Source organism: Ovis aries, chromosome X (genome assembly GCF_016772045.2).
Source record: "Ovis aries strain OAR_USU_Benz2616 breed Rambouillet chromosome X, ARS-UI_Ramb_v3.0, whole genome shotgun sequence".
In the NCBI taxonomy this organism is placed as follows: Eukaryota; Metazoa; Chordata; class Mammalia; order Artiodactyla; family Bovidae; genus Ovis; species Ovis aries.
The window spans coordinates 44073981-44092175 of record NC_056080.1 but is presented as its reverse complement, the minus strand read 5'-3'; the positions used below and the strand labels follow the sequence as shown (position 1 = coordinate 44092175).

Here is an 18195-nt window from a genome sequence, read left to right as displayed (position 1 = left end):
GAGGGTTCTTTCACTAAAATTATGTTGTTTTTTTTTAAAACACCAAAAACAACTTTGTATTGGGGTACAGTCGATTAACAATCTTGTGGTAGTTTCAGATGAACAGCAAAGGGACTCGCCATACATATACATGTATCCATTCTCCCTCAACCCCCCCGCCCATCTAGGCTGGCATGTAACACTGAGCAGAGTTCCCTGTGCTATACAGGAGGTCTTCGTAAAGATAGCAAATTTCCAAAGTGGGATGAAGGGAGTTATTTACTTAAAATCTCAGCAACTAAGGAAACCAGGGAATTAGATGCAATAAAGAATAATAATAGAATCATTAAGTTACAATCATAACAACGGTTCTTATTTATTAATTACAAATTATACCTTAGCACTACAGGAATCCTAACAAAAATCTCATGTTATCCTTTTAACAATCCTTTAATGTTTAAAGACACTGAACCTTCAAAATCCCATCCTCTCACCTACCCAAACAATTCTCTCCTTTTTCTCCTGTGTTAATTTCCTCACATTACCAACTCAACCTGTAACCACTGATTGATTCACACTTTGATCACAGCCCCTTCCTTGAAAGACTTGGCTTTAAGGGCATCACTCATATTCTCCTCTATCTCCTATTATCCTCACAAGTCACTCCTCATCTAGTTTTGTTAGTTTTCCAATTTTCTGACCTATTATATTGGAATGCCCCAAGGCTCAGTTTTGAGTTCCCTTTTTTTCCCCTATCTATTCTCACCCCTTGGTGATTTCATCCAGTTTCCTTCATCTTCCCTAGTTTATCAGGCTAGCTTAGACTCCCATTTTTCTCATACCCACTCTATTATCTAATCCTGTTGGTTCTACACCCAAATGTACCCAAAAGTTGACCATTTCTACTGCTGCCACTCTGGGTTGAGCCGCCACCATCTCTTAACATGGATTATAACAGTAATCTCCAAATGGGTCATATCATTAGTATTTTTGCCTCCTTTAGCCTATCCACAGTGTACTGGAGAGGATCTAGTCAGACCACCTCACTCCATTCAAACCTCCCTATAGTTTCCCATTTAACTCAGAATAAAATCCAAAATGTTTATACAATGGCCTACAAGGCTGAAAATGATTTAGCTAGCTTGTGTCCAAACTGGAACACATCTACCTCTCATCCTGCTCAGCCATGCTTTTGCCACCTTGATAATCACTAAATATGCAAAACACGCTCCAGCCTTAGGGCCTATTGCTCCTTGTTGCTCCCTAAATCTGAAACACTCTTATCACAAATACCTTCAAGTGTGTGTGCGCATGCTCAGTTGCTAAGTCGTGTTCAACTCTTTGTGACCCCATGGACTGTAGCCCACCAAGCTTCTCTCTCCATGGGATTTTTTTCAGGCAAGAATACTGGAGTGGATTGCCATTTCCTCCTCCAGGAATATCTTTAAGGCTCACTTCTATAACTCTTTCCGGTCTTTATTCAACTACCCCTTCCAGCGAAACCTTCCCTGACATTTCTGTTTATTAATGCAACTCCTCTACCACCAATCTCTAGTACTCCCCAGCTCCATTTTCTAGTGTATTATTCCAGAGAACTAATGGTAACATTACCTTATATTCCATATGTAATGCCTATTTATTATCTGTTTATGTACATGAACTAAGACATTTTTAAAAGTTCTTAGAAAAAGAACTTGTTTTAGTTTTACCAATAGTAAGTCAAATATTTCCTTGTAGTAGACTAATAAAAGTATAAGCAATTTGGCAAGACATATTCGCAACATTTCTTTGAAAAGCTCTTTGATCCTTCAGTCCTGCTTTGGTGCACCTGCTCCATGGAAACAATCCAAAACACAGGGAAAACTATGAGGATAAATATTCAGAAGTAAAAACTTTTCCTCCCACCAGAGTAAATACTTACCACTTAGAATAGCACTTGATCTAAGTAGGCAATATTTACAGAAATGAACCAAGAAACATTACTATAAATGCTTAAGATGCCATTGTAAACTAGCAGTGAGCTTTGGAGAATTGTATGATCTATTTTCTTTTTCTTTTAGAAATTTATAACATTACCTATGTGTGTCTTACATGAGAGAAAAAAAGTCTACACACAATACCGAGTCACAATGTAGTAATCACACTGTAGTACTATAAATGCTTATAAAAAGTTTCCCAAACTTTTATTTCTCCTCTCAACATGCATAAAATCAAGTAAAGACAACTATTATGTGAGAAGCCAACAAGGCAATTAGTCCTTCTGTTACCTGAGTGGAGTTAGATAGTTGGTTTTTCCACGGCTCCTCTGCGCTGCTGGTCAGGTTTGTGCGGTTATGAGGTAGAGTGAGTGCGTTTCGCTGCAGGTAAGGCACGTTTCCATTACTTCCACTTCCTGTTATGTGATTATTGCCTATCAAAATAGTGTCTGTACTTCCCAGCGTTCTTGATGTGCTACAGGGTACATGGCCTGCAGAAAAGGGTCCATTGGCCAAAGGCTGCCCAGGGCAGGCAGGGCGGACTCCTGGCTGAGACACGCTAGGCACTCTGGTCAGAGCAAGCTGTGACTGCTGGCCAGAGACTGAGTTTGTAGGCAGTGATGAGTCAGCTGATGGCCCGTTAGGAATTCCAGTAGATCGTACCTGTGTAACTCCTGTTTGTCTCATCTGTCAAAAAAACCAAAACAAAAATAAATGCTGCTTGTGTGGCCCATAACGGACACAATCAGAATATGAAGATATGTAACAAGATAATCTCTGATTTTACCCTAACATCTAATTTCTCTAGGTTAAAAAATACCTTTTTAAGACAAGCAATTGTGTTTCTTCACATTTAGATTAGCTTCCTCAGAAAAGCAGGAATCTACTTAATATTAAGAAATATCCTTTTAGTAAATGACAAAAGAAATCAGTTGAAAATTATGGAAAAGAAATCAAATTTACAGGTCTCTTCCCCATCACAAAATAGGGTATCTTGAATTTCCATTTTATCACATTTTTATGCCAGATTCTCTGAGTTAAACAAACTTGAAAGAACCTTGCCTGAGTTTAGGATGTAGTTTGTTAAGTATTACATGCAAAATAACATGTAAATTAATAAAATACTAAGTCATGTTCAAAATCAAATTTATAGCTGTTTTTTTTCCCCTAAAAATCTCTGTCCATTATCAGTATTTTAAGAAGCACAGATAATTAAATCCCACTAAACACTAGTACAAACTAGAGGTGGGCATAAACATACTCTCTAAAATGATATTCCAGTCAACAAAAATATTCAAATGCTAACAAATTTTAGGGGAAAACAATGCTGTACACACTTGGTGTTGCTGCATTAAGACAAACTGACTTTCCAGCTGTTCCAGCATCAGTTTCTGTGCTGGATTTAAATTATTTCTATTTGCACGGAGCTGTTCCAAGTGCTAGAAGAAAAAGAAGAATACAGTCAAAGACATATCTAAGAAACAAGCTCATTATTCTAAGCAACCTTTCTATAAAACTCTGAATGCTGTCTAGTCAAAGATACTGATTTCTGACCAGTGGCAATCAATTCCAAGATGAAGTCCTTTAAGAAGTTTCAGAAAGTTAAGGAATAAACATTTATCTCAGAAGGTTTACTGTAATGGGATCTTTGAGATAAATGGGCATGAGATTTTACTCATTAATAATTATCAGGGTTTACACAGAAAGTTCTTTAAGCTTAAAAATGCTTTATGATAAGTACTCTCTAAGAAGCACTGTATGGAATAGGAGTCTGAAGAAAATCTGACTATCCAAAACTAGTAATTTGCCTAAGTAAAAGTATGACACCTACATAAAGAAACATGATGTAGTCATAGAAGAATTAGGATGCTCTTAACATACTGACATGGAAAGGTCTGCATAATACACTATTTAACAGTATATACAGCATTTTATCATTTGTATAAAAAGAGAAGAAAAATAACATATGAGAGAAAGGAGATGAGTATTTGCTTGGACATGCATGACGTCTCTTGAAAGATAGATAAGCAACAAGTTAATATTGGTTTTCGGTTAGGAGGGGAACTGAGTGGGTAGGGACAGAAGCAGGAGAATTTATTCTATATACTCTAAACTCATACTTAGATGGTTTGAACCATTAGAATATATTGGGGGGTGGGGCGGAGGTTAAGTGGAAAAAAAAAGGAATGAATTATCTCTATTACTCTGGTAAATGTGGGCTCATTTCACTTATGTACCTATTAACTGAGTTTACCACCATTCAGTTTTAAGAATTAATACTTAAAAAAAACTTAGAACTTTAGTACCTCTACTTTTCTTTAATAGGAAAAGCAATCTGTCAAAAGCATGTTTTACATACCTGTAATTTCTGTGGTGTCAAACACCATGAATGACCTGGTTGCTGTACTGGAGGATGTGACACTGCATGGCCACTACTCCAATTATCAGAAGTATTCTGAGAAAAATTGATTTAAAAAAAAAATTAAAGAATATTTGGTTAAATCCACAGAGTTAACATAATGACTAATGGAGGTCAAATGACTATGAATTGGAATATTTACATATAAAAAAGATGTTATGACATTTAGTTCTTTTAAAAGTAATTTTACATGCATAGTAAACTTGGGAACTTAAAACTTAATTAGCCACCCAAAAAGGCCCACCCCTAAACTATGGCCCAAATGACTAACCTAAATACCACACTGTCCACTAGGTTTAATGTTAAGTTTATTTTAATGTCAGTAGAAAGTGATGATGAAAAGTTGTGTTGAGATCTTAACGGCAGGGAGATGAATAAAATGATTTGATGAATGCAAATTTATCCCTACTTTCCATATTTAATATGATACTAAGAATTTGGAATGAAAAAACTCAAGCCCTTCACTCACTGATGTCCACAGATTTAAAATAAAGGACAGGAGATGTTCAAACTGCACAAGTTCAGGGCAGTTAGGAATTTCTTTCTTGGCTGGGATTTTCTATTTCTCTAAAATATATACCTTTGTTGGACTAGATGTTCTTTTCCTCTTGGCAGGACTGGACAGGTCATCTACTTGGCTAGAAGGAATCATGTGTAGTGGCAAGGATTGCTGTGAAATTGGTGTCTGACTGAGGCCTAATACAGGTTCAGTATTTGGATGATGAGGTTTACATGCCTAAGAATCACAGAAGGAAGACAAAAATAGGGTTCTATATGTTCTTAATTCATTCCTTCAAATTATACAACTTTACAAGCTGCATACTTTTCAAATCTATGTGGACATCGCTGAATGGTAATTATTGAAAATCAAATGAATCATCAATGGAGTAATGTGTACCTTCCTTTGAAAAACGTGTTTCAAAAATTAAATAAACTGCAGCATTATGTTAAGAAATTTCCTTCAAAATCATGAAAATGCACAAAGGCTCTAAACTGGCACCCCAAAATTTCTTCCCATATCAGAGGGAGTTTTAATTTGATCTAAATTCCCTTCACAATTAAATCAAGAGTCTTTTCATTAATAAAAGCCTCCTGTGCTTAGTAAAATACGCTTGACTACTACAGATTGAAAAGAACCCTTAAAGCTGGGCACCTGCAGAACATAACCCAACTTCTCACCTGCTGTGCTGTGTTCATGGCACCCTGCCTGGAGGTAAGCTCTGCGGGGATTGGTAGGCTCCACGCCTCCTCAATACTAGGAAGTAATTTAGTTTTATTCTGTAGACTACCTTGTGGAAGGTTACACAACTGAGCCTAGGAAAAATTATGTAAAAAGCAAATTTAACACAAGCCTACTTGAGTAAGAGCAAGTCCACTAAATCTTGCTAAATGCTATAACTAATTGTTTTTAAGAAAATAGATCCTTAATTTGGGGTTTCAGAAAGATACTAAATATAATGAGGGAAACGGGAATATAAACCTTTGTGAGAATTAAAACAAAGCTGAGCTCTGTTTTCAGAGTTCTTATAGCTGTCTTCTCATGAAACTCCAAGCAAGAGTGAAAGACAGTGTTCGTGTTCTTTTCTCTAAAATGCTATGACAACTTAAAAATGTAGACAGTACATAGAAAAAAATTATGTAAATTAATATGCATTAACAGGGTAAATGCACAAAAGAGCATCTTTTAAATACTGTATATCTTACTTAAAATGAAAAGTAAAATAATATTACAAGCTATGGTATGTTTACAAAATATGGAAACAAGTTATAGACATCAAAACACAACTAGACAAACTTCCCAGCCACCCTCCTCCTGCCTGAGTGTCATGGGGAAACATGTGCCTTTAAAAAACTGCTATTTAAACATTTTACCTGTAAATACTTAATTCGTGCTGCAAGTGCAGAGGTATTACTACAACTTTTGCTTCTGGTTGCATTTAAGTAGCATTTAATGGCATCCTGAGGCTGGTTGCAGGATTCATAGAGTGTGCCTAGGTCCATCCAGGCTGCAGCATGGCCATGGTCCAATTGTACAGCACAAATATAGGCCTGTAAAGCATCCATAGGCTGATTTTGCTGTTGATATAGCACGCTGGAAAGAGAAATTAACAAAAAATAAGTCGACTAAAAAGAATGGGTTAGCTTTACGAAATACATTATATGTGACGCAACCATTGTTTATGAATTATACCATTATTTCTACACAAAGTCTTACCCTATTGAACACCATGTATCTGCACTTGCTTCTGACTTATCAATAGACTGCCTGTAAGATATAAAGGCATCCTGAACTTTCCCAATACTTGAATAGCACCTAAGAGGGGAGGGGAAAAAATAAGAAAATATGATTAATATGCACTGATTAATTAATGCACTGAAAGACTGTCCAAGCAAATAAAAATCTAATAAGCTAACAAATTTATGTGAAGTGTGAATATACATGACAATAACACTATAATTAACCCTTCAATAAGCTGTATTATAGACTATCTTTAGTGTTTAACAGTTCAGCATACTTTAGCACCTATTAAAATAGTTAAATGCCATATCACTTCAATACAATAATATTGAGAGATATATGCACACCACTCTACTTATACAACTTGATCTCTGGTTTTCCAAAGAGTAAGAAATTAGTTAAAAACCAAGAAAAACATTCCATGTTGGTAAGACTTGCTGAATCAGATTTCAGCTTTCCTTTCTTAAATAATAAAAATAAAGGCAACAACTCTTTAATACATACAAGACACAAACATAAGAAATAATATCAAGCCAACTATCAAAAATAGTATAAAACAGGATTAAGCACAGTACTTAATGACTAGTAAGGGTAGCAAGGTATGATTAAAGTTTCAGAGAACTGCCATTTTTCTTAATGTAGATGTACCTGATGGATATATAAAACAGCAGCCAAAATTATAAAAATACAGAAATTATATTAATGTTTGACACTAAGGGAAAAAGGAAAAAATAAAACCCAGTCCATCGTCAAGGAGTTTACAATTTAGCTGAGGATTTAAGACACATTGTAAATAGCATGATGCCGTATCAAATGGCTACCCACAGATAATAAGTGGTTTGAAAATTTAGGGTAGGGTAGAAGAGACCACACTACTGGGTTTAGGAAAGATAAGAAAGGAAAGGGCAAGAGTAAAGGATTGGAATGTGTGTAGATGCATACTGTTTAGATCAGTGATTTACAATTACCAGCTAGTTTACAGCAATTTGGTCAAGCAAACAAAATGGGACAAAAAGACATATACAAACATACATACATACATTTTCCATTAAACCAATATTTGTATTGTAATTGACTTACTCTGAAATACTATTGACTGAGTAAATAGCAAAAAAAAAAAAAAAAAAGTAAATGTCAAGTAATCCAAAAGTCTTGAGAACCGAGTCAGGCAGAGAACTTGAGAAACAGCATTTTGAAATGTTGCTTGAATAGCATGAGCAAAACTTATATAAGTTGCATCTTATATCACATATATATAGATATATCTTATATATATAAGATAGCATAGATATAAACTGTAGACAATTTTAAATACAACCCAAGAATATCCTGAAGTTTCTTCTTCTAACAAGGGGAATGGCATGATTAAAGTATTTTATGGGAATATTTATTTGCTAACAATGTGTAGCAATAAACCAAAAGTGAAAAAAATTATAGACAGTAAAAAAGAAGGCAGCTATATTTACTGGCTTGGAATAGGCCCAAATTAGGGTGAAAGTAATGGAAGTGACATCAAAGAAAAAGAAGAAACAATAAACCAAAACACAAATAAAAACTTTGTGATAGACTGATTAGATATTCATGGGGGCAGAATTATAATTTAGTTTTTAAGTCTGACTAATGTGGGTGGGGGAAGAATGGTGATATCATTGACAAAAATAAAGGAGAAGGAGCTGGTTCAGAGAAGAAAATGATGAACGTGGTTTGAAATAAGCTGATTTTGACATGCGATGTAGACATTAAAACGGGTAATGTTAAGTGAAGAATAGGAAATACTGTCCTGGTGTTTAATACTTTGAAGTGTAGAAATCAAGATTTGGAATTCATCCACCTGGAAGAGAGGGTATAAGAACACAGGATACCTACCAAGAAGAGGTAAAAATAAGCCTGAAAAGTGAAGTGAAGTAAAAGTCGCTCAGTTGTGTTTGACTCTTTGTGACCCTATGGACTATACAGTCCATGGAATTCTCCAGGCCAGACTACTACAGTGGGTAGCCTTTCCCTTCTCCAGGGGATCTTCCCAACCCAGGGATCGAATCCAGGTTCGATCCAGGTCTCCTGCATTGCAGGTGAGCTCTTTACCAGCTGAGCCACAAGGGAAGACCATGAGATCACTAATCTGGGGGTTGGGGCAATATAAAGAAAGGTGAGTGACAGAAACAGAGGCAATGTCAGAGAGTATCTGTAAACTGTTTTATGAGGAGAGAATTCAGGACAAGAGAGGATTAACAATGACAAACAGGGACAGACACCACAAAGAAAAGAAATGTTTACCCAACAGTCGAAAACATGCTCTGTTTGTTTTCTTAATTAAATCAAAGCCAATCTCAGATTTATAGAGCAAATTCACCTAACTGCTGGGAGGAATAAGCAGTAAATCCCACAACCTATGTTTTCATACTTGATTCCTACAAAGTGAAAGTAGGGAACCAATGTGCCCAAATACAAATTCCTCAATCCAACTTTCAAACACTTTTCCGATAATAAAACTTAAACAGGCTCTCGTTGAGACAGCACTGTGTAACTGAAAAAGCTCTGGGTGTTGAAGCAAGGATCTAGTTTCTGCTCTGCTACTAATTACCTGCATGACTGTGACCTTGGACAAAACATTTGACCCCTCTGAGCTCCCTTTCTAAAACGTGCAAAATGACAAGGTTTACAGGGTGAACTAGGTGACCTCCTGGTCCCTCCTAGCTCTAACATTCTATAATTCTGTGATAACACAGTCAATAACAAAGTGCTAGTTTAACAGCATTACCACATTACACTTTCATTATGATATACACATGCCAAACGACAAACAAATGCAATCTTCAACACAGACCTGATGCAGAGATAAGTAACAAAGTGCCTCAGAATAGGGTCATCGAATCCCAATGACATTTGAGATCTTCCTTCAGAGCTTTAATAACTTCTAAAATCTAATTTATTTATAAATATTTTCTCATGACAAAACAGACTTGAAGCAACACATTAGAAGTCAGTAAAAAGGGTAAGAAATGTAAACAAAGTCTAAAACAGTCCTCAAATTATATTACAGATAAAAAATACTGAACACCAACATGATAATCTTGAACCCCCAAACAAGTTAAATTGGAAGAAATATCCTTTATCTGAGAAGTCAGCAAAGGATATTTGGAAAATTCTATCCAGAAAGGTTCAAATAAAAACCATCTCAACGATTTCAAATGAAAAGCCACTTGCGGGGTAGGAGGACGACACACCTCCTATGGAATAGTGCTCACTGAGCTGAAAATTACAGAATTACTAAAGTAGTAATTTGGGGGAATTCCCTGGAGGCCCAGTGGTTAGGACTCTGGTCTTTCACTGTGTGGGCCCAGGGTTTGATTCCTGATCTGGGAACTAAGAACCCACAAGTGGTGTGGCAAAAAAAAAAAAAAAGTGATTTTTGATATTTCAAAATTATATATTAATTTTATACGCATAGAATTAAGAAAAAATATATTAAAAAGACATCCACACTATTATGTTATATTAAACTACTAATCTTTATCTTAGATCTAAAGAAAAATACTTTCTGATACACATTCCTTTTAATCTATATTAACAGAAATTTTCATATATAAACATTAACACTAGAGGCAATGACTAAGCAAAACCCTACTCTGTAGTACTAGAGCTCCTTTTTGGTCAATATACGAAGCCTCTCACTGCACAATACTAACAGTAATAACAGAGCAAGCTCCAAAGGCAAATGGTGTTCAATTAGATCATTTATCTCATTTACTAAATAGCCATTTACCAGGTAATAAGATACAAAGATGGTTAAGATTCAGTTTCTATCCCAAAGATCTTTAACGAAAGAGAAAGACAAAGTTTGGACTCTCAAGCTTTACTAACGAGCAACTGAATTTAGATGACTTTATAAGCCTGGCAAGGAATTAGAAAATTACTACTAAAAATAGCTACTTTCCCACTTAACTATTATAGGATATTATTAATGAATAATAAAAAATTTTTTGAAACATCTTAATATTATTCCCTGTCATACAAATAAACTTTGCCAAATTTAAAGGAAAAAAAATGAAATACTAAAATATAAAATACTAGAATACTAAAATTAATGTGACTGTACAAAATACTAAAATTTAATGTGACTATATGGTTAACTCAATCAAAGTAAAATACTCCTACAGAAAAAAAGAATGGGAAAAAGTTTAAAATTAAAACAAAACAGGGTAATTTCCAAAGAAAACATAAAATTAAAACTTTTAGCATGGGAAAGTTACCTAAGAGATCTAACCCAGGGCTTCTCAACCTCTGCACCATTGACATTTTGTGCCAGGTAATTTTTTGCTGCAGAGAACTGTTCTAGTAGCATTTTCCATAGTTGTGATAACCTAAATCTCTCTACAGACATAATGAAACGTCTCCTATGGGGCAAAATAGCGCTTCCCATCCACCCTACCACCATTGAGAACCATCAATCTATTTCTCTTATCAACAGAAAACTGAAGCCTCAAAATGTTTAATTGTTCAATCCAAGATTCCACAAGTAGTAGCCAAGACTTGAATCCAAGTATCTCAGATAACTCCTAGTAGACTGATCTTTCTACCATACTGCAAAAGCTAAGACCAATTAAGAACTAAAATACAATCAGATAATGGTCCAAAAATATATTTTATCAGAAACATATACATGAGATATATTTCAGATTATCAGTAAGCAAAATTCAGACATTCAAAGTACAAGAAGAGTTTATAGACTTGCAAAAAAATTTTTTCCACTAATGTCACTTCTCCTTTCCAACAAACTGAATAATAGTGTATCTATTTTCTCATTGTAAAACTTCAAATACAACTATGACTTGAAATCTACTATTAATGTCCATTCTATCTAAGGTAAATATCACTAATCAAAAGGATAATGGGCAAAGTTCCACTAACTACTGGTAGTCAGCAGGCAGAATGAAAAATTAATTCTCTGTTCTATTTAAATAGACATATGAACACTAGAAATCAAAAGGAAAGGCATTTAAATACCTGACTGAATAATTAGTATCTGCCAAGAGTTTTTGAAAACCAGAAATAATTTAAGTCAAATGAAAATCCAATAAGCAAAATAGGAAATATCCTGATGGACCAGATGACGGTATAAGAAAAACTACCACATTCAGGAGTTCTTTTCTTTTTTATCTAGAAATCTTCGTTATAAAATATTTAAAAGGGAAAATATACTGATCACATTATTAGTAAACGGATATTTCAGATAATTCAAAACTCTTAGCTGCAATAAACAAAAGCAAAACCTGAGTTTCTGATAAATCAGTCTTACCTTCCAAGGAAATACCAGGACTGGCCAGAATTAGGATCTGCTTCCAAGGACTTTTGGAGATACTGAATAGCATAGCTTTCCTTGGTGGCTTTATCTCCCAGGAGATCCACAGTATGATGCATCCATCCTATAGTAAATGATTAAAAATATGTACATAAATGACTTAATTACTCTACTACTTAAAAGAATACAGAGCAGAAACAAACGCATAAAAAAATATTCTTTTCAGTCAATTTATTCATTTAGCTTGGCATACACACTCCTGAAATTTAGAACCGTTAATTCTGTCCTAAAAGAGTTTGCCTTTAAGGTTCAGTCAAAGCAATGAAGAACTTTCATTCCAGAGAAATTAAAACAATTTTAAGTACTGACTTGTCACTTAGTAGATTACAAACTACAGTTCTCTTCTTCTCTAATTTTTGTATTTGAAAAAATTTCAAGATACAAAACAAAGAATGTAAGATAAACCTTATTTACTGTTTCATGTAAAACTTAATCTGCATTTAAAAATCTCTATTAACACAATGTTTATTTCCAAGGAGTAAATATAAAGCTGTATCATCAATGACAGTTCAGAGTAGAACACACAACATACAATCCTACCTTATTGGCACTGGCTACATATATTCACAACTCATGTAAAATAAAAATTACAATCATTTGACAATTTTTTTAAAATTATAAGACTATAAGAAAAAGTCCATTCAAAACGCTGCAAATAAAAATGGTACAAAATGGGTAACACATATCTTTACTAAACAAATTTAGATAGTATACATAATCTCACTTATCTGTGGAATCCAAAAAAGTCAAATACACAGAAGCAGGGAGTTGAATGGTGGTTACCAGGAGTGGGAAGATGGAGGAAATGGGGAGATGTTGGTCGAAAGAAACAAAGTTGAAGTTATGTAGGATGAGTAAATCTAGAGAACTAACATACAGCATTATGACTGGATGAGAGAATAGATTTGAGGTGCTCTCACCATAGGGAAAAAAAAGGTAACTGTGTGAGGAAATGGATATGTTGGACAGCATAACTGTAGCAATCATTTCACTATGTACAGGTATATCAAAACATCATCTTGTATACCTTAAATAAAACTGTTATGATAAAACAAGCTGACTATGTAAGTAATCAAAACACTAGATCATGGAATACTAGCACATGGAATAATTTGACTTAATTTGCCAGGGAATCATATTTCAGTTGTGGATCAATTCAAGTTCACAAAATCAGCTGTTTTTCATGTATAGTTCACAGTACACAAAACAAACAAGGACCCTTATTTTCTGATATTTATTATAGTTGCTGCGCTCCAAATGAAAGAGGGCTGAATTATCATGTTTTATGGAAATATAAGTCAATCACACCCTTATTCATCTGTTCCTCCCTTACCTCTCCTACTATTACTACTAAGAAGAGGACGTACAGTAACAGACTCTAAAAGGAGTTGCTTAAGCAGCAGTGACAAGCAAGTAGGAAGGATTGATGTGCAGGCATAAATTAGCCTCAATACGGGGAAGTATTTTCCATTTCAAAACCATGAAAAGTTTACCTATACAGTCAGCCAAAGAGGACAGGTTTGTGAGCATTTTTGCTACTGACACATTCTTCAGTGCAGCTAAAATGCATAAAACCTTATTTATAAATAATGTGAATTTATAAAAGTTTATATTCACATTATTAGCTGAATGAGTAAGCTATCTCAAGGCATCACTTTGTTCTTTTTACGTAAGAACACAAAATTTTTTTTGCTGTACTAATAAACTTATTTTAACTTAAATATACCAATTCACATTATTTAAACTCTGCATGTAATCATTAAAAACAAATACTTAACTATAATTTTTTAAAGTATGGATAACTCATGGAAATTCTACCCAGAGATTAAAGACAAAATTAAAAAATGAAAGTTTTATATGAAAGCAATGTTTTTATTTTGTATAACTGATCACATAGTATGCATTAGTATCATGAAGTGATAAAACTTAAGCTTAAATAATTTAAAAATTACATTAAAAACAGTCATGCTAACGACTATATTCCTTCATCTTCAACATGACAAAAGAACTGACTGTGTAGAGAATCTATACTTTAGATATTCCACATTTCTTACATAAAGATGTTTTAGTTAGTATTATTGACAGAGCTATGAAAGCAAGCTCACCAATCACTAAGAGACTTTAGGTAAATCACTTAACTTCATTGAGTACTAATGGTATCTGGCACCAAGAAAGCATTCAATCCCCCTCACTCATGGTTAAGTACCAGTGTATAATTTTGAGCATTTAAAAGAAAAGTTACACTAAAAAATTGTAACAACATTGACTGTGAGATAGACAATACTCAGCAGAAGGTGGAAATATGACGAGTTCAGATAATGTCTATCAACTTTGGAAAAGGAAGGAAAAGAAATAGGATACATAAGTCATGTATTTACCATCAGTGACATGTAAAAACCACAAAGCAACGTACTTATAACACACTAAGTGAATATTATTACATACCCAACTGTTGTAAGACAGTTGCTTTTACTTGTGCAGAAAGGTTTTCTGTCTGCAAAAGTTGTTCATAAGCTTCCTTTGCAGAATGATACTTCCTCTAAAAAGCAGGAAAAAAAGATTTAAAGAAAATAAATTAACATCTTTAAAGAATTAGCTCATATTAAGTCTTATACAATATTAATATTTCAGTATATTTTTAAAAAATCAACTGAAAGATGAAAGTACATTACTGAATGTTCCTCTAACTCTAGACAGTTATGGTTAATAGGCCTGTATTCAGAGTATCTAACACCAGTAAAACATTCAATACAACCAAGTATCATTAAAATCTGACCTTTGAGTACTTCAAGTTGAAACCAAAGGATGTGAAACAGCATCATATGTATTCAGTAGAAACCTTATTTCAAATTTTGATCTTTCCCTAGGCTAGTGATATGTGACATGATAATCTCTTGTAATGCTGGGCAGCAGTATTGAGCCACAGCTCCCAGTCAGTTACAAGATCATGAGGGTAAACAATCGATACCCTTCCAACCATTCTGTACCCATACAACCATTTTACTTTTCACCTCAGTTCAGTATTTAATAAGTTACATGAGATAACAACAACAAAAAAATAGGACCTTTAAGAATTTGCCAAATCTTAATAGTTACAAAAGCCAATGAAATTTAAGTTTAAAAGATACAATCATTGGTATATATCCTATGAAAAAATTATAATACATACATGATTTTAAAGATAAACTCCTCATAACTATTGTCTAATGATGTTTATAATATTTAAGATTCTATGGGCAAAACTCTAAATGAAACCATTTACTCACAGTTCTCACCCCAAAAGTACTAATATGACTGAAACCCATTATTGCTACAGTCTGAAAGCTGAAGACAACTCCACCCCATCCCTCCAAAAGGGGGAAAGTCAACAAAAGAAAACTTCATAAATATTATTTTTAGAAAACACTTGGCAGAACAATGGATTAAAGTGGCTTTCACTCATATCACTGATAGGACATAGCTGGCTGAGCAAACAAACCTTTCTCCCCAGAACAGTAGAGACATAAAACTAGCTGTGTGAGCCTCAGGCAAATCACTTGAACTATGACTCAACATCCATACAACAGATGTAATGCCTGATCTTTCTATCTAGAGTTCTTCTCAGGATTAAATGAGATAAAGAGCTATGGAAATAAGGAGCTCTATGAACACAGTATGTCAACAAGGGAAAAAATTGCAAGAACGTCCATTGAGATTAATAGTTATTACTATTAATTATTAGTTATTAATAGTTATTACAAACTTTTATTCATCAGGTATATGACTTCCCTTTAAACATTAATCTGACCTGAAAAAGTAAATTAGACAGTTAGTGAAGGATAAGATTCAAGTTATTCAACTCAGTTCCCTCAACTGCTCAGTATTTGTTGAACACCTAACACATAACAGAAATTGCTGGGACTACAGGCAAGAATACAGATTTGAAAACAAAGCTTATTGTACTGTGTACAGTAAGAATATTGTACACAGTTATTTCCCAGAAGCAGATAAGCTTAGAGTACTAGCAGATTGGGCAGAAAATGCAGAGACAAGCAGACAACTTCACAAAGACCTTCTTAAACCATGTTAAAAGACTGTAGACTATATCCCAAGACAATGGGCTACCACTGAAATGAGTTCAAGCAATATAATTAAATTTATATTTTAGAAGACCACTTTCTGGAATTACCTCAACAAATGCTAAAACATACTTCCAAACACTAGTAATAATGATAATATTAATAATAATAAACCATCCTACTTGAAAAACTAGATGGACCGTACTGAGAAACCAAGTTTTATTTCTACCTCATACTATATACAAAACTGGCACCCACATTAAAGACCTAAATATGAAATATAAGTATATAACTAGAAGAAGACAAAGGATAATATTTCCTTGAGATGGGAAAAAATTTATTAGACTTGGCAAAAACCACATAAATCAGAAGGAGGAAGGATCTGACTCAAAACACCTAAGGAGAGGAGAAAAATAGACAATGGACATAAAAACTAACATGTAAAAGGTGAAAAACATGTGATGTATAAACCTCAAGAAATCAGAAGATGCAAATTTAAATGAAATACTAGTTTCTACCAATTAGACTGGCAAACACAAAGTTGGGTAATTCTTAGCACTGTAGGGATATAAAGGCAAATACTCATGGCTTGCTGAAGGGGATTTACTCATGGAACTAGGTGTGTAAATATGCTACAATCTAAACATCTCATTCTTGGGATATATCTATACACCAAAGGAACCTTCCCTAAACGGTACTATTTGTAGTATCAAGGAGATGGACAACTAGGTCTATCTTACTAGGTGAGTGGAAATGTAAAACATGATGGATGTTTACAGCAGAACATTAAGTAGCAAACAAAGGCAACACGAGTTTATGTGTAAAGGTATTTAGTAAAGTTTTGCCTCTGGTAATGCTACAGTAACATTTCACAGATAGCATTAAATTCTGGATAAAATACAAAGGTCAACTATCTACCAGAAAGCACTGAAAAGAAAACAAAATTAGGCCAAACCAGAGAAGTTAAGACTTAAAGGAATGGAATGGCACTGGTTCAGTAACCCCATTTTCCCAGGATGTTGACCTGAAGGCAGGCTCCAAGGCAGGCCCCAACTGGTATCTGGCTGGCTAGACCTCATATAGAAATAAGCAATCTTACTAGCTTGAAAAATAAGAGAAAAGATTTTGAAACTATCGCAAGAGCTAAAAGTGAGTGAAGAAGAAACAATCCCAGAAAAGAGAGAGAAAGAATATCAACTTCTGCAATTAAACCACTCAAATTCCTAGTTGACCACTGAACTACACAGAAACACAACAGACGTCCAGCAGCCTAAAAGAACTAAAGAGAGATTAGCTGCCATCCACCACAGGGATGATAAAGGTTACTGTGTGACTTGAGCAACAAAGTTAAAACTGTTTAATAAAACAAAAAATCAATTTCAGAAAAATATAACAAAGTCACTCTTCACAACACATTATTCATGATACCCAGGATAAAATTACCAGGCTTGTAAGAATCAGGAAATTTTTACTCATGTTCAAAACAAAAAGAAATCAATGAGAATCAGCCATGAAATGACTCAGATGTTGCAATTTGCAAATAATTTAAAAGCAGCTATTTTAATGAAGTTCACAAATGAAAAGAAAACAATCATTAAGGAATGGACAAAAAAAGCCAAAGCACAAAAAAATAAAAGAGAAACAAAAGGAAATTCTCAAACTGAAAAATACAAATTTCAAATTGTAAAAAAAGAAAAAAGTCACTGAAGGACTGACTAGCAGAGTGAAGACTTTAGAAAAATCAACAAATTTGAAGAGATTGGCAGAAAGTATGCAGACTGAAGCAAAACAGACAAAAGAGAAGGAAAAAAAAAAAGCCATCCAAGATGTATAAGACAATAACAAAGTATCTACCATACCCATAACAGGAGTCCAAGAACAGAAAGAATGGGGGAGAGAAAATATGGACAATATAATGGCTGAGAACTTTTCAGAATGGATGACATTAAATCCCATATCCAAAAGACCAGGAAAAACACTGGTAAAAACAGAAAGGAAAAACCAATACCTAAGTACATCATAGTCAGATACTTAAGAACCAAATGTATAAAGAACCTGAAAACAGCCAGAAAAAAACCACAAAATACAAAGGATACAACAAGAATGACAGCCAACTTTCTGTTATCATATCAGTAATCAAATTAAATATAAATGGACTAGATAAA

At 34.2% G+C, this 18195-nt stretch overlaps 1 protein-coding gene across 22 annotated transcripts in view; it reads right to left on the bottom strand.

Annotated features, from left to right (window-relative positions):
- KDM6A (lysine demethylase 6A) overlaps positions 1–18195 on the bottom strand; it is a 181268-nt gene that overhangs the window by 42975 nt on the left and 120098 nt on the right. For 3 of the 22 annotated variants that reach the window (XM_027963010.3, XM_027963012.3, XM_027963021.3), the window contains exons 9-17: positions 14418–14511; positions 11910–12036; positions 6590–6688; positions 6247–6466; positions 5554–5688; positions 4955–5110; positions 4315–4410; positions 3293–3394; positions 2247–2642 (exon numbers count right to left, since the gene is read on the bottom strand). In XM_027963010.3, the coding sequence (XP_027818811.1) occupies positions 2247–2642; positions 3293–3394; positions 4315–4410; positions 4955–5110; positions 5554–5688; positions 6247–6466; positions 6590–6688; positions 11910–12036; positions 14418–14511 (1425 nt within the window). The remainder of the gene's footprint in view (positions 1–2246; positions 2643–3292; positions 3395–4314; positions 4411–4954; positions 5111–5553; positions 5689–6246; positions 6467–6589; positions 6689–11909; positions 12037–14417; positions 14512–18195) is intronic. The other 19 variants (XM_027963011.3, XM_027963015.3, XM_060407247.1 and 16 more) reach the window with 7 other exon arrangements.